We start from the raw sequence: 27103 nt of genomic DNA, 5'->3' as shown, positions 1-27103 counted from the left end.
TCAATTCTAATTTCAATGATGTCCATTTCCACTTGCAGTCTGCCAAACCCCATGTACTTTTTCTGACAGAATCTCAGTTATTAGTTGATTCAACTACTGCTCATCTCAGTTGCCTAAATTATTCGCTGTATGATTCCTTTCGCCTCAAAGGTGGTACTCTTGCTTATGTCCATTCTTATATTTCCTGTCAGAGACTTGGTAATTTGGAATCTCCTCTTTTCGATCTTCTCTGGCTTAAAATCTCTCTACCTCATTGTGTCAAATTCATCTGTTGTCTCTACCGTTCTCCAAACTCCACTAATCACTCGGAGCTCTTTGACTTCCTCTCTTTGCAACTTGACTTTCTCCAGTCCAACTTTCCTAACAATGAGGTAATTTTCCTTGGTGATTTTAATGTTCACAACTCCAGCTGGCTTCCGTTTTCTAGTCACACCGACCTGGCTAGTCAAGATACCGAGGCTTTTGCAATTACTAATGACCTTGCACAGATTGTTCATTTACCTACAAGAATACTGGACAATCCTAACCATACAGCCAACATGCTTGATCTTTTTCTCACAAACAACCCTTCTAAGTACACAGTCGAAGTGAGAGGTCCTTTAGGCACCTCAGATCACAACTTGCTGATTGTCTGTTCTCCAATGGAGACTTTATCTCATGGCTATTCCCCACCTCTTATTGTTTGGCATTACAAGAATGCAAAATGGGATGACCTGCGAGATTTCTTTTCTTCTTTTCCTTGGTCGGATTACTGTTTCAAAACTTCTGATGTCAACGTTTGCTCAGATCGTGTCAGTGAAATTATTCTTGCAGGAATGGAATCCTTTATCCCACACTCCACTTTAAAATCTCGTCCTTTATCTAAACCTTGGTGTTCCAATAAATGTGCTAGGGCTGCTCAAGAGAAGAACGTTGCATATCGTAACTGGCTTGTTTCTAATTCTTCAGTGTCATCTTCTGCCTACACCAAAGCTCGCAACAATTGTAAAGCAGTTATTAATCAGTCCAAACTAGTTTGAACAGGCTAAGAGCGGAAAACTTGTTTCTTGCCCTAATGGTAGCCGAGCATTCTGGTCTCTTGCCAAAGCTATTGGCGGCAACTTTTGCCCATCTCTGCTCCCACCTTTGTCCAAACCAGATGGTTCTGTTGTCACTTCAACCAAGGCTAAAGCTGACCTGCTAGCATCCCATTTTTCTTCCAGCTCATGTATTAATGATCTTGGTAAAACACCTCCCACTATTCCCAACACGCTCCATTCAATGCCTCCTGTGGTCTTCTGTCAAAAGGATGTCAGAAGGATTTTGACGAATCTTGATGCTAAGAAAGCTCTAGGTCCCGATGGTATTCCTCCACTTATTCTCAAAACCTGTGCTCCTGAACTTACTCCTGTTCTTTGCCGCTTTTTTCACTTTCTTATTCCAAAGGATCCCAAACATCCAATTATTGTCCCATTGCAATTACTTCTACTCTTTCTAAAGTAATGGAGAAATCAATTAATCACCAACCCTTAAAACTACCTAGAAACCTTGCGTCTGACCAACGATCGCCAGTATGGATTCCGTCAGTATCGATCCACTGGTGATATTCTGGCTTATGTTACCCATTTATGAATTAATTAAATGGAAAAGTTCGGTGAAACACAAGCAGTTGCTCTTGACATCTCAAAGGCTTTTGATCCTGTTTGGCATAAAGGTCTTCTAAACAAGCTTCCATCTTATGGTTTGCCAACTGTTTTTTGTAATTGGTTATCTAGTTTTCTCTCTGTCTTCTAACTTCTCCACTAATGCCGGTGTCCTCCAAGGTTCAGTTCTTTACACCACTCTTATCCTCTTGTATATTAATGACCTTCTTCCATTGACTGGAAATACTATCCATAGTTTTGCCGATGATAGCACATTGCATTCAACTTTCCATTTTGAGAAACCTTGCCCTGCTCAATCAGCTTCAACTTTTCGAAAATCTGCTACCAATTCTTTAAATGCCGATCTCCAGTGGGGCAAAGGCAACTTAGTTGATTTCAATCCTTCTAAAACTCAGTCTTGTCTTATATATAGCAAAAAGGATTCTTCTGCTCCTATGCTTATCTTTGGTGACACTCCGATTTCTAGGCAAAATGATATATCTCTTTTGGGGATTACCTTGGCTTCTAATCACTCTTGGCACAAGCACATTACAAATATTGCTTCCTCTGCATCTAAAAAAAACTTGGTTTTCTCTTTTGCTCTCGGCATTACTTTTCTTCCAAACAGCTGTTCACTCTGTACAAATCACAAATCTGTCCTACCATGGAATATTGTTCCCACATCTGGGGTGGTGTCCCCAAAACCTCTCTCAGGCTTCTTGATTCCGTCCAGAAGAGGGCAGTTAGATTAATTAATGATTCATCTCAAACAGTCTCTCCACTTGCTGTCTCATAGACATACGGTTTCTGCTGCATGCCTCTTCTACAGATACTTCCATGGGCACTGTTCTTCTGAATTGGCTTCTATAATTCCTGCTCTCTCTTTCAAAACAGTCCGAACACGTGCCACCACCAGCCAACATCCATTTACTGTCCAATTTCAAACTCACAGAACCAACTTTTCATCTTCCTCGTTTATTCATTCAACTGCCGTTTTCTGGAACAACCTTCCTTCGTACGTATTTCCTGAAAATTACAGTCTACAGAAGTTCAAGTCCAGTGTCAACAAATATCTTCTTTTGTCTTCTCAACCTCCAACCCAAGCACGGTACAAAGTACTATAGGTTCTAATACCTCTTGTGTTAGGGGTTTACATTAGGAAAAAAAAAAAAAAAAAAGAAGGAATTAACTGCTCATTTAGTAAATCATTGCAGCACTGCCAGACGCTAAAAGATCAAATATCAATAAGTTTGTTATATCATTTTACATTTTTACAGCAATCAACCACCCAATGGGTAAAGGCAAACTTCGGCACATCTTTTCTGCAACAATCCTTTCTTAATTTGATTTATGCCCCATCCTGTTTGTAGTCTGAGCAAAAGGAAGAATCCCATCAACTTTGAGCTTGCTCAATCCATTCAAAGCCTTAAATGCCTTAATTAAATTACCACACAGATGCCTAGTCTCCAGATGGGTACAGAGAAGGTCAATCTCATTGACCTTCTCTGTACCCATCCCAGCATCTTTACATCCTACCTAAAATGAGGAGTCCAGACCTGTATGTAGTACTCAAGATCCAGCCTAACCATTGACTTGTACAATAAGATAATCAACTCCTTATCCATCACTAGCAAAATTCCTGTATATCATTGACAAAACCCCATTATCTGTCCTGGCACACTGTCTGCAGAGAACTTCATATTTTACTGCACAATTAACCCCGGGTCATTTTCATTTTCAACTAATCTGAGTGTTGTACCACACAGCTGGTATGTTAACCTTGAGTTACAGCTACCCTTTTACAGTAAATTGCATTTGTCATTGTTAGATTTTAACTACTATTTCTCAGTCCATCTGCCTAATTATTCTAGATCTTGTTGCAGTATCATTCTAGTTCTTGTTGCAATATCATTCTAGATCTTGTTCTCTGAATCCTTCCCATTTAGAACATTGAATTAACCACTCTGCCATTAACAATCATTAACTATTCTGCCAACTTTTGTATCATCTGCAAACTTAGACAATAAGCCTGATATACCTTTATCAATATCATTAATAAATAAGAAAGCAACAATGGATCCCCAATAGGAAGTCTAGGGCAATCCAATAATAACATTAGTTCATGAAGAGCAGTGACCATTAATAACCATTCTCTGTCTTCTACTCAACCATCCTTTTATCGTTAGCAGAAACTTGCCTTTAATGCCACACTGGCCACACTGCTCCAATTTGTACAGTGGTCTTTTATGTGCAACATTACTGAAAGCTTTCCTGAAATCTGATATATATTAAAATTATTTTTTTCCACTAGTTCCTTTATTACTGCACCACAGTATCCAATACTGTCAGACAAGATCACCCCCTTAACAAATTCATGCTGTGCCTGCAGTATAACTGCATTCCTTTCTAGAGGGTTCTGGATTACTTCTCTAACCAGTGACTCCATTATTTGGCCTGGAACAGAAGTTAAGCTAACAGGACTGTAATTACTCATGTCACCTTTTGATCTCCCTTTGTGAACAGGGATATATTTGCACATCAAGTCCACAGGGACCTCTCCTGAATCCAAAGATGCTCTCATAATTATGACTAAAGATTTGCTTACCTCCTTTGCTGCCTCCCTTAATATAACTGGATTGAGTCCATCCATCCCAAGCACCTTTTTTATGTTTAGCTTCAACAATTTCTCTTCTGCTTTCCTCTCAGTAATGAAAACAATCATTTAGCTCCCTGTTAGAGTTTGATAAACTTCTGGCATCCCCTTCCCTAAAGAATTCCTCATGTGCGAATAGTTAAACATCAGTTAAACCATTAACATCACAGGGACCAATATCATTCAACTCCTTCCTTATACTGTTAATATAAGTAAAAAAGTCTTTGTTGATTTTCTTTACATTCTTTGCCGGAGACTTCTCTTAATCTGACTTAGCTGACCTATCTAGTTTATGTCAACCATAATCTTCTGTATCAGGATAATTTACATGCATTCCACGCATATTTTTTCTCTGCCACAAGTCTCGTCAGTTCGCCTGACATTCTTTTAGGTGTAAGCTTTGAACAGTATTTTTCTGTTAGTATAAAAAGCCTAGTTGCTTCTGCGATTACTTCCCTGAATGCTTCCCATTTAGAAGTTTCTGTTGGTAATATAATCAGCTGGTCCTAATGCATAAAATTTAAAAACTGTCTGAGACCACTGTAGTCACCCATACAAAAGCCCTTCCCTTTACTCTTGACAGTAGTTATGTCTCTAAGTAAATCCCACATCAGTACACTGTGATCACTGTCACCCAGTGGGTCTTTTACCCGCAGATTCTTAATGCATGATGAGTCACTACTAATAATCAGATCAAGAGTACTGCTTCCTATTTTTGTTTCTTTAATATGCTGCTGAAGAAAGTCATCATAAAAAAAAAAAAATCCACAAATGTCTTGATAGTGTGGGAGTGACCAATTCACAAGTTCCAGTCAGTATCTAGAAACTTAAAATCCCCCAATATGTAACAGTGATTTATTGGCCCACTATTTCTCTGATTTTAAACTCAAACCATGGGCCTCTTCATTGTCTGTTTATACTGCTTAGACAACTTCGGGGTCTGCTGACGAGGCTAGTGGGAGTTAGACTTGTTCAAAGCCGCTAAGTGGATTTTCTTATTTATTGATTTGAAATTATTGTTTTTCTAAAACTTTTGATTTAAATTTAGCAGTATAGAATTATTTTGTGATTTTCTGATTAATCTGGTGTATTTATTCTTTACTCGGCCTCGTAATTGCATAAAAGTATCGGTAAAGGTATCAAATTCACGTGTTACAAGTTAGCATTAGTAGAGGCATCTGATGCAAGAAGTTGCAGCTCCGCTGAACGAGAAGTTTTTTTAGCCATATTTAGGTGCTTTATTGGCCAACTGTTACATCAAATTATTTTCTATAAGTAGCTTATAGATCTAGTCAGGATCCTTAGTTTATTCTGAATTGAGACAGTGAGATTTGGAAGTTAATTAATACTTAAGTGTCCGTAGATTTACCATTCGTAACTTGCTACCATTATTATACGACACAACGTTATATCCCGAACTAGATAGCTAAAGCTTAGTATAGTACAGTATATAATATAGTCAATTAATCAGTAAAATCTATTAATTTTGTTAAACTTCGTTGTCAATTAAATTGTACTTTTAACTAAATACATATAACGACTTAAATACAAACATAACATAATTAATTAATACATAACTTGATACGGCAGTTATATAAACGGAACTCGTGGATAATACTTGATACTGAAAAATATATATACTGTTATAACTGTGTTGGGATACAAGTTTAGGGTTATAATTTTGTACTGAAATTGAAATTTTATTGAAATTAAATAGAAATCATGCTCAGACCAGAGCAGCAAAGCAAAAGGCTCAAGCTAATGGGAATGCTGTGGCTCAGTGAAGAACTGAGGGGGGGGACAGTTGCCCTCTGAATCACAGCCTTTTAAAATGCCCTGTTTGCATGATGTTTGTGGAGCAATCGGGTACGGGACATGACATTGCCACGAGGGATGTCTTTGTGTGTGCCCGATGCAAGGAGTGTAACGAAATCAGGCAACAACTCAGCATCACTATGGGCCTATACGAGAACTTGAAGGACAGGGTGGATGCCCTCAAAGGATTTAAATTGAGGGGCCCATCAAGCTATCAGCTGCCCACATAAATGCCAGAGCTTGCACTTGGTCATCACGTGACACAGCAGCAACCCCCAAGGCAGAATGCACTGGTCCCACAGGAACTCGTAGTTGTTGGTGACTACTGTCAGGGAAACGGGGAACATGCTTTGTAAAAAGGATAGTTAGAACAGGACCAGGGTATATGTCTGCCAGGGTCAAAGGTTGATGACGTTGTAGAGCAGATATCATCTTTTAAGGCCACAAAAGGTAATATAGTTGTACACGTTAGCACAAATGATATTAAGAGTAGGAGACCGGCAGGATTACTTAACAAGTACAGGGCACTGCTGAAAAAAAGCCGTGAATTAGGGTTGAATTTGAAAGTGTCTGCAATTCTGCTCAGACACGATAGGAGGGAGTATATGATGAGAGCCTTGTCAATCAATTCGGCCCTGGAAAGATTGTGCAAGGCTCAAGGGGTAGAATTTTTTTCAGCCTGGTTTGTACTTGTTAACAAGAGAGACTGCTTCTACAGGGATGGGATACACTTAGCATTAGCATTAGTAGAGGCATTTGTTGCAAGAAAGCAAGCTTATGCAGCATCAGCCAAAAAAAAAAAATAAATAAATAAAAAAATAAAAAATAACCACTTCCACTTCACCCCTCTGTTCGTTCGAAATACCTGTCCAGCTGAGCCTTATTTAGGCTAGTTGATAGCCTAAACTTATTTAGGCTATCAACTTCCACGACAAGGGATGGAAGTCTGTTCCACTAACCAACCACCCGCTGGCTAAAGGCAAATTTCCTCACGTCTATCCTACATCTGTCCTTCCTCAATTTGAATTTATGCCCTCTCAGATGATTATTCTGATCAAGAGGAAGAATCCCATCAGCATTGAGCATGCTCAAACCATTCAAGCCTTTATACACCTCTATCAGATCACCTCACTGGTGCCTAGTTTCCAGACACTGTAATTTGCAAAACTTAAGCCTTTCTTCGTAAGAGCACCCCTTTGTTCCATTCACTAATCTTGTTGCCCTTCTCTGTACTCGTTCCAGCAGCTCTACAGCCTTCTTAAAATGAGGCCTCCAGACCTGTATACAGTACTCTAGGTGTGGCCTGACCATTGCCTTATACAAGGGAATAATCACCTACTTATCCCTGCTAGAAAAATTCCTATATATCATCGACAATAAAATACACCATGAGCTACTCTTGCAGCCCATCTGCACTGCTCAGAAAACTTCATATCTGCCTGCACAACCACCCCCAAGGTCCCTTTCATTCTCTACCACTGTCAGTGTAGTACCACAGAGTTGATACGTTGCTCTGGAGTTGCTGTTTCTCATATGTAGTACTTTACATTTGTCAATGTTAAACTTGATTTGCCACCTCTCAGCCCATCTGCTCAACCTTTCCAGATCCTGTTGCAGTAGCATAGTGTCAGTAGTGTCCTTGACAACTCTGCCAACCTTTGTATCGTCTGCAAACTTGGACATTAAGCTTGATATACCATCATCAATATCATTTATAAATACAGAAAACAATAATGGACTCAATACTGAACCCTGAGGGACTTCACTAATAACATTAGTCCACAATGAGCAGTGTCCATTGATTACCACTCTGTCTTCTTCCCCCTCAACCACCCCTTTATCCATAGCAGCAGTCTTCCATGTGCAACAGTATTAAAAGCCTTTCTAAGATCCAAGTATATAATATCAAAGTTATTCCCTGCGTCCAGTTCTTTTGTGACTGCATCATAGTATCCAATCAAATTGGTCAGGCAAGCCTTCCCCTTAACAAAACCATGCTGTGTCTGAGCTATAACTGAAGTCTTGTCTAGATGATCCTGCAGTGCTTCTTTAACCAGTGCCTCCATTAATTATCCGGGAACAGAAGTTAAACTAACAGGTCTATAATTACTTGTGTCGCCCTTTGATCCTCCTTAGTGAATTTGGGGTCACATTTGCACATCTCCAGTCCATGGGTACTTCCCCTGAGTCCAAGGAAGCTCTCATAATTATGGTTAAGGGTTTGCTTACTTCCGTTGCTGCCTCCTTTAATATAACTGGATAGATCCCATCCACCACAGGTGCCTTTCTTGTATTTATCTTCAACAATTTCTCCTCCACTTTACTCTCAGTTATTACAAGATTCTCTAGATTACTGCCAGAGTTGAAAAAGCCTCTGGCATTCCCCTCGCTGAATAACTCCTATTGCGTGAATGTTGATGCAGAATATTCATTTAGTTTGTTAGCTACCTGAGCAGGATCATCAACAGTTGACCCATCGATATCAAGTGGACCAATCTGATTCATCCCCTTCCTTCTAGAGTTTACATAAGTAAAGAACTCTTTGCTGTTTTTCTTTGCATCCTTTGCCAAAGATTTCTCGTAATCTGCCTTCGCCTGCCTAACCTCCTTTGTAACATGGTTACAGATCAACTTGTATCTATCATAGGCTTCTGTGTCACGTGTTAATTTGTATGTATCCCATGCATTTTTCTTCTCTGCCATACGTCTCATTAGTTCATATGACATGCACTTAGGCCTAAACCTTGAACAATATTTCTTAGTTGGTATGTAAAGCCTAGTAGCTTCCAAGATAAGTTCTTTGAATGCTTCCCATTTTGAATTTGCTGTTGGTAACATCATCAGTTGGTCCCACTGTATAGAATTTAAATACTGTCTCAGTCCATCGTAGTCACCTTTACGAAAGCAATAACCCTTCCCTTTACCCCTAATGGTAGTTATCTCTTTGAGTAAATCCCACTTCAGCACACTGTGATCACTGTCACCTAGTGGTTCAATTACCTGCATATTCTTAATGCATGATGAATCACTACTGATAAACAAATCAAGAGTATTACTCCCTCTAGTTGCGTCCCGAACATGCTGATGCAGAAAACAATCATCCAATAAATCCCCAAAAACCTTGCTAGTGTGTGAGTGACCAGCCCCCAAATTCCAGTCAATATCTGGGAAATTAAAATCCCCCATTATAAGACTCTCTGAATTACTGGCCCACTCTATTTCCATGTACAGTTTCTTATTATACTCATCAGAGTCATTAGGCCTATAGCACACTCCTACTCTCAATTTTGATCTCCCAATGCTTATGTCACACCAAACTGACTCGACACTGCACTGTCCAGCAATGTCGACTGGCTTCACTTCCTTGGATTTTATGTATTTCTTAACTAATAGCATAACCCCTCCTCCCTTCCTATCCTGTCTATCCTTTCTGTAGACACTGTACTCCCCAAATTCCAGTTCTGCATTCCTTATATCTGTGTGACACCACGTCTCTGAAATCCCCACAATATCTGCCTTTGATGTTTTGAGCAATACCTCAAATTCATCAAATTTATTTACTAAACTCCTAGCATTGGTGTACACGCAAGTATACATGCACCTGTTCTTTTTCTTAGCTACCCTAAAACAACCCATGTGTTTACTTATACCCAGTGATTCCCAGCAGTCTCTGAAATATCCTGCATCTTATTTTCCAGGCTGCGGCTCATTCCAATAGAAGCAGTGCAAGAATCACTTTCACCTCTGCCAATGGCTACTGTTAATCTATTAGTCCTTGTATCCCCCCAATCTAGCAGTTTTCCGACCCACCTAATACTGCCTCGATAACATCAGCAAACATTCTTGCACCCTTTCTATTTAAGTGTATCCCATCCCTGTAGAAGCAGTCTCTCCTGTTAACAAGTACAGACCAGGCTGAAAAAAATTCTACCCCTTGAGCCTTGCACAATCTTTCCAGGGCCGAATTGATCGACAGGGCTCTCATCATATACTCCCTCCTATTGTGTCTGGTCAGAATTGCAGACACTTTCAAATTCAACCCTAATTCATAGCTTTTTTTCAACAGCGACCTGTACTTGTTAAGTAATTCAGCCGGTCTCCTACTCTTAATATCATTAGTGCCAACGTGTACAACTATATCACCTTTTGTGCCCTTAAAAGATAATATCTGCTCTACAATGTCATCAACCTTTGCCCCTGGCAGACATATACCCTGGTCCTGTTCCACCTATCCTTTTTACAGAGCATGTTCCCCGTTTCCCTGACAATAGAGTCACCAACAACTACTAGTTCCTTTGGGACCAGCACATTCTGCCTTGGGGACTGCCGCTGTGTTGCGTGATGACTAAGTGCAAGCTCTGGCATTGGTGTGGGCAGCTGAGAGCTTGATGGGCCCTCACTTTTAATCCTTCAAGGGCATCCACCCTGTCCTTCAAGCTCTCATATCGGCCCATAACAACGCTGAGTTGTCGCCTGATTTCCTTACACTCCTTGCATCGCGCACACACAAACACATCCCCCATGGCAGTATCATGTCCCGTACCCGACTGTTCCACAAACATCAAGCAAGTAGTGCATTTTAATAGGCTGTGATTCAGAGGGCAACTGCCCACCCCCCTCAGTTCTCCCCTGAGCCACAGCAATCCCATTAGCTTGAGCCTTTTGCTTTGCTGCTCTGGTCTGAGTCATGATTTCGATTTAATTTCAATAAAATTTCAATTTCAGTACAAATTTAAAACCCTAAACTTATATCCCAACACAGATATAACGCTATATTTATGTTTCAGTATTGAGTGTTATCTACGAAATCCCTTGATATAACTTCCGTATCAAGTTAAGTATTAATTATTTATTTTTTACTAATTATTTGTTACATAACCCAGGTCGTTATATGTATAGTTAAAAGTACAATTTAATTGACAATGAAGTTCAACAAGATTAATTAACTGATTAATTGACAATATTATGTACTATACTATACTATATTAAGCTTATGCTATCTATTTCGAGATATTTTGTATTGCGTAACAATGGCAGCAATTTACAAACGGTAAACACATGGATTTGATACCCTTTCCGATCTAAGTAATACCAACAAAATCTCTATTTAAGTTACTTTAAACTAAGTATTGTAAATAGGAATATAAAGCTACTCTAGAAAATAAGTTAATATGTCAATTTAAGCTAATAAAACAAAAAATAAATCAGAAAAACTTCTCTGTTCCAGGAGCGGCAAAAATCTACGTCTGCACAGGCTACTCTAAATAGAAAGGGTGCAAGAATATTTGCTGATGCTATCAAGGCAGTGTTAGGTGGGTCGGAAAACTACTAGCTTGGGGGGATACAAGTACTAATAGATTAACAGTAGCCACTGGCAGAGTTGAAAGCGATTCTTGCACCGCTTCTATTGGAATGAGCAGAAGCCTGGAAAACAAGATGCAGGATATTTCAGAGACTGCTGGGAGTCATTGTGGTACAAGTAAACACATGCACTGTGTTAGGGTAGCTAAGAATAGGAACAGATGCATGTATACTTGTGTGTACACCAATGCTAGGAGTTTTGGCAAATAAATTTGATGAATTTGAGGTATTGCTCAAAGCATCAAAGGCGGATATTGTTGGGATAGACAGGACAGGAAGGGAGGAAGGGTTATGCAATTAGTTAAGAAGCACTAATAGCATAACCATGGTGATGACTCCCAGTAAAATCCAAGGAAGTGAAGCCAGTCGACATCGCTGGACAGTGCAGTGTCGAGTCAGTTTGGTGTGACATAAGCATTGGGAGATCAAAATTGAGAGTAGGAGTGTGCTATAGGCTAAATGACTCTGATGAGTATAATAAGAAACTGTACAGGGAAATAGAGTGGGCCAATAAATCAGAGAGGCTTATAATGGGGTATTTTAATTTTCCAGATATTGACTGGAATTTGGTCACTCACACACTAGCAAGGCTTTTGTGCATTTATTGGATGATTGTTTTCTACATCAGCATGTTCGGGAGGCAACTAGAGGGACAATACTCTTGATCTGATTATCAGTAGTGATTCTTCATGCATTAAAAATCTGCAGATAAACAAACCACTAGGTGGCAGTGATCACAGTGTGCTGAAGTGGGATTTACACAAAGAGGTAACTACCATCAGGGGTAAAGGGTTTTTGCTTTCGTAACGGCGACTACGATGGTCTGAGACAATATTTAAATACTATGCAGTGGGACCAACTGTTACCAACAGCAAATTCAAAATGGGAAGCATTCAAAGAAATTATCTTGGAAGCTACTAGGCTTTACATACCAACTAAGAATTATTGTTCAAGATTTAGGCCTAAATGGATGTCAGATGAACTAATGAGATATATGGCAGAGAATAAAAATGCATGGGATACATATAAATTAACAGAAGCCTATGATAGATATAAGTTGATCCGCAACCAAGTTAGAAAGGAGGTTAGGCAGGCGAAGGCAGATTATGAGAAATTTTTGGCAAAGGATGCAAAGAAAAACAGCAAAGAGTTCTTTACTTATGTAAACTCTAGAAGGAAGTGGATGAATCAGATTGAACCACTTGATATTGATGGTTCAACTGTTGATGATCCTGCTCAGGTAGCTAACAAACTAAATGAATATTTTGCATAGACATTCACACGTGAAGAGTTATTCAGTGAGGGGGAATGACAGAGGTCTTTTCAACTCTGGCAGTAAGCTAGATAATCTGGTAATAACTGAGAGTAAAGTGGAGGAGAAATTGTTGAAGGAGAAATTAAAGGAGGCAGCAAAGGAAGTAAGCAAACCCTTAGCCATAATTATGAGAGCTTCCTTTTACTCAGGGGAGGTACCCATAGACTGGAGGTGTGCAAATGTGACCCCAATTCACAAAGAAGGATCAAAGGCTGACACAAGTAATTATAGACCTGTGAGTTTAACTTCTGTTCCAGGAAAATTAATGGAGGCACTGATTAAAGAAGCACTGCAGGATCATCTAGATAAGACTTCAGTTATAGTTCGGACACAGCATGGTTTTGTTAAGGGAAAGACTTGCCTGACCAATTTGATTGGATACTATGATACAGTCACAAAAGATGCAGGGAATAACTTTGATATTATATACTTGGATCTTAGAAAGGCTTTTGATACTGTTGCAGATGGAAGACTGCTGCACAAATTAGAGCAGTGTGGCATTGGAGGCAAATTGTTGCTATTGATAAAGGGGTGGTTGAGGGGGAGAAGACAGAGTGGTAATCAATGGACACTGCTCATCGTGGACTAATGTTATTAGTGAAGTCCCTCAGGATTTAGTGTTGGGTCCATTATTGTTTTCTGTATTTATAAATAACATTGATGACGGTATATCAAGTTTAATGTCCAAGTTTGCAGACGATACAAAGGTTGGCAGAATTGTTAAGGACACTACTGATGCTATGCTGCTGCAACAGGAACTGGAAAGGTTGAGCAGATGGGCTGAGAGGTGGCAAATGAAGTTTAACATTGACAAATGTAAAGTACTACATATGGGAAACAGCAACCCCAGAGCAGCATATCAACTCTGTGGTACTACACTGACAGTGGTAGAGAATGAAAACAACCTGGGGGTAATTGCGCAGGCAGATATGAATTTCTCTGAGCAGTGCGGCATTGGAGGCAAATTGCTGCTATTGATAAAGGGGTGGTTGAGGGGGAGAAGACAGAGTGGTAATCAATGGACACTGCTCATCGTGGACTAATGTTATTAGTGAAGTCCCTCAGGATTTAGTGTTGGGCCCATTATTGTTTTCTGTATTTATAAATAACATTGATGACGGTATATCAAGTTTAATGTCCAAGTTTGCAGACGATACAAAGGTTGGCAGAATTGTTAAGGACACTACTGATGCTATGCTGCTGCAACAGGAACTGGAAAGGTTGAGCAGATGGGCTGAGAGGTGGCAAATGAAGTTTAACATTGACAAATGTAAAGTACTACATATGGGAAACAGCAACCCCAGAGCAGCATATCAACTCTGTGGTACTACACTGACAGTGGTAGAGAATGAAAACAACCTGGGGGTAATTGCGCAGGCAGATATGAATTTCTCTGAGCAGTGCAGACAGGCAGCAAGAGTAGCTCATGGTGTCTTGTCAATGATATACAGGAATTTTTCTAGCAGGGATAAGGAGGTGATTATCCCCTTGTATAAGGCAATGGTCATGTCACACCTTGAGTACTGTATACAGGTCTGGAGGCCTCATTTTAAGAAGGATGTAGAGATGTTGGAATGAATACAAAGAAGGGCAACAAGATTAGTGAATGGAACAAAGGGTTGCTCTTACGAAGAAAGAGCTTAAGTTTTGCAAATTACAGTGTCTGGAGACTAGCCACCAGCGAGGTGATCTGATAAGAGGTGTATAAAGGCTTGAATGGTTTGAGCATGCTCAATGCTGATGGAATTCTTCCTCTCACTCAGAATAATCACCTGAGAGAGCATAAATTCAAATTGAGGAAAGATAGATGTGTGATAGATGTGCGGAAATTTGCCTTTAGCCAGTGGGTAGTTGGTTGGTGAAACAGACTTCCATCCCTTGTTGTGGAAGTTGATAGCCTAAATAAATTTAAGGCTCAGCTGGACAGGTATTTGGTAAATCAAACGAACAGAGGGGTGAAGTGGAAGTGTTTTTTTTTTTGGCTGATGCTGCATAAGCTTGCTTTCTTGCATCATATGCCACTACTAATGCTAACGTCATCTCTAACTGTATCATAACTCCTAAATTCTTCTCTTCTTTTTCAATTGTTCTTAGTTGAATCACGGTTGCTATTCTCCAAGTGACCTTGCATTTATATTATAAGAGCATCCTTAGGTCCAGAGGAAGTTCCTACATATTGAAGAAGTGCAATCTCTCCCCTATTCACAAAGAGAGGGGAGGATCAAAGGGAGTAAGTAATTACAAAACTACAAATTTGAATTTTGTGTGAGAGGAAAATAATGGAATGAATGGTTAAAACTAATGCAGGATCATCTTGATAGGAATGCAGCTATATGGCAATCACAGAATGGATTTGTTAAGGGAAGATCATCTGTGACCAATCTCATGAACTACTATTAGTTAGATGCAAAGGAACTGAATGCAAAAGTCTGAAATCACATACTTAGATTTCAGTAAAGCATTTGATACTGTTCTACATGAATGGCTACCATACAAATTTGAGCAATGTGGCATTAGGGGAAAATTCTTGCTATGAGTTGATGGATGGTTGATTGACAGGAGGCAAAGAATGATTATTAGTGACCACTGCTCTTCGTGGACTAATGTTACATGTGGAGTTCCTCAGGATTTGGTGCTGAGCCCCTTACACGTTTCAGTATTTATTAATAATACTGATGAAGGCATATCAATTTTAATGTCTTAAGTTTGCTGATGATATAAAGTTTGGTAGTGTAGTTAATGGCAATAATCAGGATATGCTACTTCAGTAAAACTTCAACAAATTAGGCAGATAGACTGTTGTTGTTGTAATTTGGTTTTTAGGAGCATTAGCAACTAAGGCCATATTGCTCCGGGGATATGCAGTGATCATTCCCTGACCTTTCCGCATCTCCGTATTTGGTGGTCACAGGCTCGAACCCTGGTCTAATCAAGAAGCATGTGCTACGCACTGCTGCTCCTGCCCACCTGGCTATGGAGGTGCCTCACAGATAGTCTGAAAAGTGGCAATTGGGGTGTGACGTCGGTAAATGCAAGGTAATGTATTTGGGGTTGCCACAATTCCCAAATAACATATCAGTTGGCTGGTAACTACTCATGGTAAGGGAGAACAAAAAAGACCCAGGGGTAATGGTACAGTCCGGCATGAAGGTCTCTGAGCAGTGTAGACAGAATGCTAGGATAGCTCATGGGATTCTGTCGATGATACATGGGAATCTGGTAGGGACAAGGAGGTGATCATCTCACTTAAAGGTGATGGTTTGGATGCATCTTGAGTACCATATGCGCAGATCTGGAAGCCTCATTTTAGAAAGGATGTAGATCTGTTGAGAAATAGGTGCAGAAAAAAACAAGACTTTACTATTTCAACAAAAAATACTAAAAGGAAAACCTTACTATTTCTTGCACAGACACAAGGGAATATAAATTTAACTTGGAAAAAGGATGGCTGCAGGATAGATGTGAGAAAATTTGCTTTCAATCAGAAGCAGTTGATTGTTGGAATATACTTTCATTTCAAGTAGTAGAAGTGGGTAATCTGAATAAATATAAAGAAGGAATGAACAAATTATTAAAAAATGTGGGCAAATGAAGTGGGTCTTTTTTTTTTTTTTTTTTTTTTGATTGATTCTGTATACGGTTGCTGCCCGCCATCATATTGCCACTATTAATAATAATAATTAATTATATAGTGCACTTTCTTTGACTAACTGGTATTTTGGCTAGCACAAAAATATAAATAATAAAATAATAACAAATTATTTTATTATTTATTTTATTTATAAATTATTTTACTGTCAGTGTTACTCTGACTGTTACTGTCAGACTTTTACTCTAACTGTCAGTAAAATATTTTACAATATATTACAAATGTTTTACTCTGATGTGTAAATTATTTTACACATCAGAGTAAAACTGAAAAAAAAAAAAAAAAAAAGATTTTTTAATTGGGAATCCCCCCCCCCATAAAAATATGGTTAAAAATAAACTTGCTACTTTTTTTTTGAAGCAATAATATCTTTTACAGTTATTTATGTATTAACTATTTTGATTTCATCCATTTCAGGATCTGAATTCCAGATAATTTCTTTAATTCTGACTTTTGTTAAGTCAATAGCAGTAGATGTCTCTCTTCATGTTGTCATCTTTTAAAACTGTTTACTCAGAATCTGAAGACACAAATGAGATGGCAGCCTATACTGGACAAACTTCAAGACAATTCACAGAGAAACAGACACATTTGAAATGTACTCAAAACAACCTTGATAATTTATAGTTCTATGTACACTGATGAGCCAAAACATTATGACCACCTACCTAATATGATGTTGGTCCTTCACGTACAGCCAAAACATCTCATACACGGTGAGACATGAACGCTACAAGATTTCTAAATGTGTCTTGTGGTTTCTGGTACCAACATGTAACCAGCAAATCCTTTAACTCCTTTAAGGTCCGTGGTTGAGAGTCCACAGATCGGAGTTGCTGTTCCAACACAAACCACAGATGCTTGATGTCTGGGGAATTTGCATGCCAGGGCAATACCCGGAAGTCTTCCTCATGTTTGGCAAACCAGTCAAACAATCTGGGCAGTGTGGTATGGCACATCATCCTGCTGAAAGACAGCACTGCCAGAGGGTGGGGGGAAGACAATTGCCATGGAGAGTACCTGGTCAGCAACGATGTTTAGGTTGGTGGTAGACAGAGTGCCCAGCACATGGATGACCGGACCTAGGGTATTCCAGCAGAACATTGCCCAAAACACGACACCACTGGCTTGTTTTTGTCCCATGGTGCATCTAGGCACCATCACTTCCCCAGATAAACGATGCATACGTACCCAGCCGTCCACATGGTGTAACAGGAAACATGACTCATTGGACCAGACGACCTTCTTCCAACCACTCAAGGTCCAGTTTTGATGCTCATATGCCTGTTGTAAGCGCTGTCACCAGTGAATTATGGTTAGCATGGGCACTCGGAGCGGCCTGCAGCTACGCAGCCCCATTTTCAGCAGGGTTCGATGTACTGTGTGTTGTGACACATTACTCCCGTCACCAGCATTCCAATTACCGCGAGTTGCACCACAGTTGCCCTTCTGTTGCCACATAGCATCTGGGAGATGCCTTTGCTCACCTTGAGCATCGACAAGCTGTGGTCGTCCGTCAAACACCTCGCTGGTGGGTTCTCCCCCTCTGACCACTTTCAATAGGTACTAACCACGGCTGACCATGAGTACCCCACCAGCTGTGCTGTTTCGGATATGCTCTGACCCAGTCATCTGGCCATTACAATTTGGCCTCCGTCAAACTCGTTTAAGTCCACTGCCTTTCCCATTTGAAGAACAAGAGTTCTTCAAATGAATGAAGCTTAGTATCAGGTATTTTTTATAACATGAAGCATGCCATAAGTTCACCTGCAGTTGCTTCGATTTGCATAATGACTCACTGATCATAATGTTTTGGCTCAATGATGTATATACTTGTGAAAAAAAGTTAAGGATTTGGTGTTAACAATTGGTAATTGTGAAGACTAGCTGATCCCGCAACCTGCAAATTGTGAAGAATACATCTGTATACACACATTTAAATATGATAATAAACAAACACTAAAAAGACACCAAATTAAATATCACGGTTGTGAATATTATTATTTATCTGGTAATAATAGTCATACATTTAAAGAAAATTTTAAAATTTCCCCTTGATTTCAACAAGCTTTCTTGCAATTACTTTTTTTTAAACTTTTTATGACATATTCACCTTTATAGGATGGACCAATTCAATTCATGTCACATATACAGTAAATCTGAATATATTTAAATTCAATTTAGTTATAAAAATGTACTGAGAAGAACTGAAGGTACACTGGTGCTAAGTGTAGTTGGCTGCTCTTGCCCTCCCCCTCTTGGCTGAAATGTTTTGTTTTGTGTAGTGTGTAATTCTGATTAAAAATGGTTAGCATGATGTTACTGCAACCTAATCATCTGCAGAATTGAATAACTATTCTCTTCTAGCTTTCAGCTTCATAATATATAATCTACTTTCATTGTTCTGTCTAAAAATATATACTACAATGGTCATTTAGCGATTACTACTACTACTACTGAATTGTAGTTTTTTTTCAAAATTTGCTATTTTTTCATAGTCAGCTACTTAGTATCATTTGTTTTTCCAAAAGAGTTGATCTTTTTTCAGAGAAATTAAATCATACAACATCTTGTTCATTTCCTTCCTGTTTCAAAGAGCTACTCTGTTCCACCCTAAGCTGAGACCAAAGAAAGGCTATCTTAACCAGTTTTACGAAATTATACCTGTTTTACGAAATAATCCAACACACAAAAATATTCAATGATATTATACAAAACTGAATCTATATGTTATAGAAATTTGGATCTACAAGGTGTGACTATTAAATAACAAGACTGCACTTGCAGCCACTACACACCAAGCCCCACCTATGAAACAAAGACACAGCAATTGACATTGAACCTTCCCCTAGTTGTCTGCCAAGTTGCATTCCAACACGCTCATTCGTTTTGCAGTAAGACAGGTTTCATTAACTTGTATTTTTGCAGTTTGCCAGAAAAATGACAGACAAGAGTCAAACAATGAATCAAGCAGCTCAAATTTTTAACAAAACTAAAGAAAACACCAACTGAAAGTCATAAGTTACATCAAATTTATGGGGAAGATACTATGTCAAGAGCTCACACGTTTGAATGACAAAATATTTTTAGAAGGAAGAGAGATAGAGAATGTGGAAGACTATGAATTGATGAAAAGTGATGCAAATGTGGAGTGGGTAAGGCCATTGATTACAAGTGATCATCATTTAAGCATCAGAATAGCTGCATCAAAACCCAATATGGATAAAGAAACAGACAAATTTTAACTGTAAATTTAGGCATGAGAAATGCATGTGTCAAAAACGAAAATCCAGACTTTCTGAGTACTGTAATTATTTGTGAAAAGTTAGCAGTTCCAGTATAAACTAGAAACTGAAAGATAGTCAGTGCAATGGAAGACAAAACAATCCTCCAAACTAAAAAAAAAAGCAAGAATGTAAAAATAAAAAATGAAAACCATGCTTCTTATTTTCTTGAATATTAAAGGAATTATTATGGCTGAATACATCCCACTAAATCAGACTGTCAATGAAACATACTACATTGAAGGTCTAATGAGGCTGCATGAAAATATTTGAAGGAAGAGACCTGAATTGTGAAAGGATGGTTGAATACTCCAAGACAATGCTGCAGCACACACAACTGTCTATTCGCCAGTTTCTGCCCCCCCCCAAACCAAATCCCCACGTGTGAACATGCATCCTATTTGCCAGACTGAGCCCCTTGTAACTCTTTCCTCTTCTCTAAACTGAAAAGTGTACTTAAGGGAACCCATTTCAATCCATTGATGTTATTCTCATCACAACCAAAACAGGTATTTCTTAGGAGGTGTACTCTCCAGCGTCTTTACAACCACTCCTGCAAGCAAATCCAAACCAGCTGGCATATGCCAATAATTTAGTTCTTTATTATTTCAAAAGCCTGTGATGATATTCACAAAGTTAGCCATGATGCAAATTTATAGATACAGTAAACCCTCGCTTTAACGGACCCCGATATAACAGACTTCAGATTTAACGGACCGGACAAATAATAATACAGTAATGTACATATTAATCTCGACCATATTTTTTTTAGGTTATACAAAACCTCAGTGTTATTATTAATTAAAAATTAATAATAATTACCTATTTCCATTGTTTTGATAATTACCTACTTTTATTTTTATAATCAAATTCAGGAAATTGTTTTTTTTTCCCTTTCTGAAAACTTGTTCAAATAGCTGTTTTCTCAGATTACAGATAAGAGCAGGCGGTGACTTGCGAGCTGAACATGACTTGGGACACTAAACTGCAGGTCTACTGACTCGCTTTGTTTCTGTCTCAGTCTGCCTCAACTTATCGTGCAGTCAGGTTGTTTCTGTGATTTCTGAACTGACTTTATTTATTACATAATTTTGCAATCCTTACAATTTAAAATGGCATCAAGTGATAGAGGAGTTAAAAGAAAGTGTGTGAACTTAAATGTGGCACAGAAATTAGAGCTAATTGAGAAATTAGAACAAGACATCTCAGTGGCACGTGTTAGTGAAATTTATGGCGTAAAAAAAACAAACCATTTCTGATATCCATAAATCAAAGGCCAAATTGCAACATAGTTTTATATTGTACAGTACTGTATATTGTATTAAAGCTTTTTTTTTTTTTTTTTTTTACATTAAGAACATAACCCCCCCGGTTACATTTAACAGACTTTCAAAATTAACGGACACCCCTTCTCCCCTATTAGTCCATTAAATCGAGGGTTTACTGTATATAGAATCATTAAGTAATCTGAAAGAACTCAAACTCACTATCAATGCAAATAAATCTGCTCAAATAACTTATTCCTTACAGAAACAGCCAAATCACATAGAAATTAAAATTGCAGATGTTGCAAATCCAAATGCCCATAAAGACCTAGGGTAGTTTTGATTTTTTTTTTTTTTAATTCCTACTATTTATATATTTCTTGAAAAATTCAAAGAGAAAAATGGCTGATCAAGCATGAAACAGTAGTGATCCAAGATTTAAAAAAAAAAAAAAAAAATCAAATCATAAATCATGTTCAAAGATGCATCTTTCCCATACTGACATATACTTCTGAAATCTGGTCTGGAGCCCCTGAAGAAATTCCCATCAAGAAATTCCTTGCCCTAGAATACTGGGTTATGAAGTGGCTCAATAGCAAATTTGGTTTTCCACATATGAAATCCAGAGCACAGCTTTATGAAAACTTAAACACAGAGGATCTGCAACAGATTCGTCAACAAGTCTAGAGTCATACTTCTTGCAAAGTTGATAACTTCTGCAAGCAATTCAAATATAGCCAACAAAATAAAAGCAGCTCCCAACAGAGAAAATTCAAGAAACCAACAACTTAAATCTAACCTCTCCAGACTCAAGAAATTGGACAATGTTTCCAAATGTACCTCTTCATCTGATAAACCTTCCTAACATTGATTGCCAAATATTTCTCAACTTTCAAGCCTACAGGAGTAAGATTTCCAATTAGAAGAAAAAAAATACAAACAGCAGCCTTCCTTCAACCAAGTGATTATCAACTAAAGGCCAAATATACTGTACCTGTTTTGTTTTATTAATACATAAATATAATTCATATTCAGTGTTTTATATATATATGAATATTGCTATATGTATATTGATTATTTACTATTTTCTCTGTACTAATTTATCTGCCCATGGCCACCTGCCGTGAAGAGCTTGCTGTATCATGCAATAAACAAATATTTATTTATTTATAATAATAACAACATGCTCTTTTCCCCACACTACTCCAACTTGTATAACAATCAAATATGCAGAACAGTGTCAAAAGCTTTACTGAAATACTAGTATATTATATCAAAATTTATATAATTTGCATCCAGTTTCTTTGTTCAGACAAGACCTCCTCTGAAACAAATTCATGCTATGAATGTCATACAACTGCATTCCTGTCAAGATGATTCGGAATTACAGGTGACCCCCGCTTAACGCTGATCATTCGTTCCGGAAAAACAGAGCGCTAAGTGAATCCGCGCTAAGCGAGCGCCGTTTTCCCATAAGGTAACATATGTATTTGTGAGCTGCGGTCGGTGCCATAGGATATTTCCTAATTAACAATAAACGGTAATGAAAAGATCCACAAATGTCAGTCAAAATATTTAATATTCAAATATTTGCACATATAAAATATTCTGCATTACATACGTATAATTATGTGGTAACTACTTGCGTATCAAAAGTAAACTTAAAATTCCAATTAAAATAATGAATTTAATTGATTTAATTTAATGGATGAATTTAATCATGAAAAATGTGTGGATTTTGAGTTTAACTTTGGCCCTCTTCCAAATAAACTAAAAGGGGTATTAATTTTAAATGGCCCGCAGCGTTACCACCCAACAATAAAGTCAACTGATCCTTCGCCGCTTTGAAATTTGGCATGTTTTTTGTTCTTTCAATATGAAACTTCTTTTAGGCATTCGTTTCCACAAAAGTCCCGCTTCATCTATGTTAAAAACTTGTTGAGAAGTATAACACATAATACCCCTCTTCAATAATTTTAACAAGTTCTTTTTTGAAAGTTTCGGCTCCTTGATCTGCACTAGCGGCTTCTCCCTGGATTTTAAATATATTCTACCAGCCCTTACCAGTTTTAAATGGTTCCACATTTTTTTTTTTTTTTTAGGCGAGTTTTCTTCAGATCATCATATTGGCTAATCTCTTTCTCTCTCTCTCTCTCTTTTTTTTTTTTAAATATTTAACTTAACTGACTTCTGCATTGGAATATTATCTTCAATAAAATTAGTCTTTCCATTTCAATCCTAATAGCCGGCCTAGTCCTAGTTGCTTTGCAGTGGAACAGCTATCTTTGCCGCTGATAAAATTAATTTTTTATAATTGTTCTTACAGTTAAACTTGCAAGTCCTAAATTATGGCACACATCCGCTTGTCGTTGACCGGAATCGATTGGCTTCAAAACGTCTAATTTAATTTTCAAATTCAGTCTTTTTCTTACATTTATAGTCTTCGTACTGCGCCCAGACGTTGTTGCTTTTCATTCCTGTCGGTCATTATTAGCTCTTCGAAAATATAACCGCGTTGGTTGAATTAATTATGATACAATGTTCAAGTAAACTTTCCGTTACGCACAATGTCTAATACTGTACTGAGTAATGACTAGACTTCAGATAAATGCATATAACCCAAATATTACAAGCAATATACTTGATCATTTTTTAAAATGTTGATCTCGGAACTACGTAACAAGTCACTGTACTGCAATTAAATTAGCGTGCGAGAAAATTTCACTGAGCGTGGGAAAATTCCTCAAGTCGGCGTGGGAAACGTTTTAATGCTGTTTTGCTATTCATTTTCAAGCTATCGACTCCATCAAATGAAATGATTTCGTTAAATATGTCAAAAATGTAATCTGTAAAAGAGCGTTATAGCGAATCAGCGTAAAGCAAACCGCGTTATAACGGGGGCCTGCTGTACTTCTAAATATTGACTCCATTATTTTAACCTGACCCAAAAAACCAAGCTGTAATTGCTTATTTTGTTCTTTGACTCCCCTTTGTGCCAATTGAGAAGAACAGCAAAAGAAAGAGGCCAAAAGATTTAATTAATTAATCAAAGAAAACAAGGATGGGAAAATTATAGGATATCTCTAAATATAAGCAAATATGTGATAAAACTATTAATGGGACAAAACTGAGTTGAACTGTTGAAAAATAAGTAACAAAGTGACATCAGAGAAGTGCCTACCTGCAAAGCTACTAAGGCTGAGAGAGCACAGAGCCCCAAGGAAAGTTGGTATACATATGGTTATACTGAAAAAAGGTTAATGAGATCATCTAGACTTCGGGATTATTCCCATTGACTGGAAAAGAATGACTGCAAGTATGGTTCTGAAAAATGATACCAAACACAAAGTATTTGTCTGGGAAACTGAAACACAGGACTAGTTTACAGATGGGGGATAAAATTAAAAGATGCTCAGGATGAGAAAGACTTGGGGATTACAATACAGAAAGACACTGCATGTTGAAGTTAAATATCCAGTGTAAACAAGCAGTAAGAAGGGTACATTCCTCTGGTGGTCACATCTAAAACAAAGAGATAAAAATCCTTGAAAAGGTGCAAGAAGGGTGATTAGATTGGTGCAGCAAGCACTAAGCATTATCCTTATGAGACTTAGACGAAGCTTAGATGTGATCAGTAGAGTTTAGCAACTAGACATCTTGGGTGAGGGATTTGATTAAAGCACATAAGGCCATCATGGGATTAGTAATGAGGGAGAGCTAATCACATTGGTGAGCGAAATAAAAACCAGAAAGAACAACTATGAAGTTAGGGAGCAACAGTACACTAGACCTTATGAAGTTTACTTTTGGGCAGCACATTGTGGAATACTGGAATAAATAAGTTGCTGTAAAGGTGGTAGAGGAAGAGAGTTCAAGCCAAATTTCAGGGGGGAACTGGATAATAGGCACTTTTTGATAATGGAAATATTTTTTTTTTTTTTGGAAGATAAAGAAAAATGTTTGATTCCATGAACCCCCAAGGTGTAATTAGGTTTACTTCTGGTAACCCCTTCCCTCAAAACCTCTTCAGATGTGAATGATCATCAATAGTTAATACTATTCATATTCAACTGACCAGTGTGGTTATTCCTTTCCCTCTAGTGTTAATGTAAGCAAAGAATTCTCCATTACTTTTATCTTAATGATAACTTTTAAGTTAATGGCTCTGGTTACTTTAGAAGAGTCTGTTTAATGTTAATCTATATATCATATTTTATTAGTTCATTGATTATACTTGGAATGACTTAATTCAATGTAATGCTCCCTAGCTTGTCTATCTCAGGGTAGACACACAAAAAAACAGCGTGATTCACAAAGACATGCCTTAACTTCAGGTGATTTCTGAAGCAATTTTGAATAAAAAAAACTTCATATGAATATGGGTCAAATTCTGAGCAGTTAAAGAGTTATGTAATGTTTACAGATTCTCAGCAATGTACCACTGAAAACTGAACTCATAACTCATGTGCCCAACAGTTAACACCAATTCTGTGTTAATGTGTGGTGTGGAATCCCTATTGGTCGAGTGATCATTTATTTTTAGGGGTCATCTTACTGGAGAGATCTATCTACAATTTCTGCAAAAACAAACTGCCACAACTGTTGAAGATGTACTTTTGACTACATGACGACGAAGGTACTTGCAACATAACAGAACTCCTCATTGTTCCCATGCAGCAGTTACTCACTTCAATGATTGGTTCTCTGGGTGATGAATCCAGTCGTCCACAAAATTTACCACCTAGGTTACAAGACCTTTAAATTTTTGGTTGTGCTATAGATTAAATATCTTGTACACCACACAAAAGTGCAACTTTTATAGATTAACATTTGATTAAATATTGAATGCTGTAGCCTACATAAAAGATAGCCATGATGAGGTTAGGTGAACAGAGCACATGATTCACACATTAGCAGTAAAAAAAAATGCATTGAAGTTGAAGGCAGTGTTTTCAAGGATCTACTGTAACAACATGTGCATACATATCTGTATACACAGAACTTTCCTAAATAAAAATAAATAAACCAACACTTTATCATTTATGTTTAAGTGTTCATTGTTACTTTTTATTTTATATCACCCGTGATTGCTTTTTTTTAAATAAGATTCAAACATCCATAGCATTGTAACTGCTCAGAATTAGATCCATATTTATATTCACTTTTTAACTCTTTTTTTTTTTTTTTTTTTTTCCCCTCATTTGTATATATATATATATTTTTTTTTTTTTTTTACCATCCTATAAAAAGGATTTCCTTACTGATAATGTACTAATATTTATTTCCTTACCTTAATGTCTCGGTGAGCAATTGCTGGCTTTCCTTGCATACCAAATATTTCTGTATGAAGATGAGCAAGTCCAGAGACAACAGAAAGTACAATGACCATCATTTCATGGGTATTAAGACTTGACCTGTTCAAATGATCATACAGAGATCCAACTTCATGGTAATGAGTTACAAGCCAAAGCTGAGTGCAAGAATTATAGGAAGTAACATCTGATCCAACATAACCAAGGATATTTTCATGGCGTAGCATTACTGTACTGTATATTTCTGTTTCACGGATCCATGATGCTTCATCTCGAGAAAAGAAGATTTTAACAGCTACATTTTCTCCTTTCCAAACACCTCTCCAAACTTCACCATAACCTCCCTTTCCTGAAATATAAAAGTGTATTATTATTAGCTAATCAGAGGTAGTCATTTATTTGATATTTTGATTATAACCTCAAATACATGTTTTTGTTATGCATAATGACTTACAGAAACATATTAATATGTATCTATATTGTTTGGTATACAGCAGAAAAAATGTACAAAACTGTTAGTGATATGTGCACATACTTTCACTAGCAACTATAACAATTTGGTACATTTTTTTACTGATGTATACCAAACAATATAGATACATATTAGCATTCGTAGAGGCATGTGATGCAAGAAAGCAAGCATATACAGCATCAGCCAAAAAAAAAAAAAAAAAAAAACCTTCCCATTTCACCCATCCATTCGCTCCAAATGTTTGTCCAGTTCTGCTTTGAATTTATTTAAGCTGACAATGACAGATGGAAGTTCGTTCCAGAAATCAACCGCCTGCTGACTAAAGGCAAATTTCCATACATCTATTACAACTGTC

General features: G+C 37.7%; 1 protein-coding gene across 1 annotated transcript in view; it reads right to left on the bottom strand.

The window, feature by feature from the left end:
* LOC150075048 (activin receptor type-1-like) overlaps positions 1 to 27103 on the bottom strand; it is a 134758-nt gene that overhangs the window by 28391 nt on the left and 79264 nt on the right. Inside the window, exon 6 of the mRNA XM_090389085.1 lies at positions 26255 to 26625. Within this exon, the coding sequence (XP_090245211.1) occupies positions 26255 to 26625 (371 nt within the window). The remainder of the gene's footprint in view (positions 1 to 26254; positions 26626 to 27103) is intronic.

The sequence above is a fragment of the Mastigoproctus giganteus genome, chromosome 14 (assembly GCF_048544385.1).
Source record: "Mastigoproctus giganteus isolate SK-2022 chromosome 14, ASM4854438v1, whole genome shotgun sequence".
Lineage (NCBI taxonomy): Eukaryota > Metazoa > Arthropoda > Arachnida > Uropygi > Thelyphonidae > Mastigoproctus > Mastigoproctus giganteus.
The sequence above is the reverse complement of the archived record's forward strand: the minus strand, read 5'-3'. Positions and strand labels throughout refer to the sequence as shown.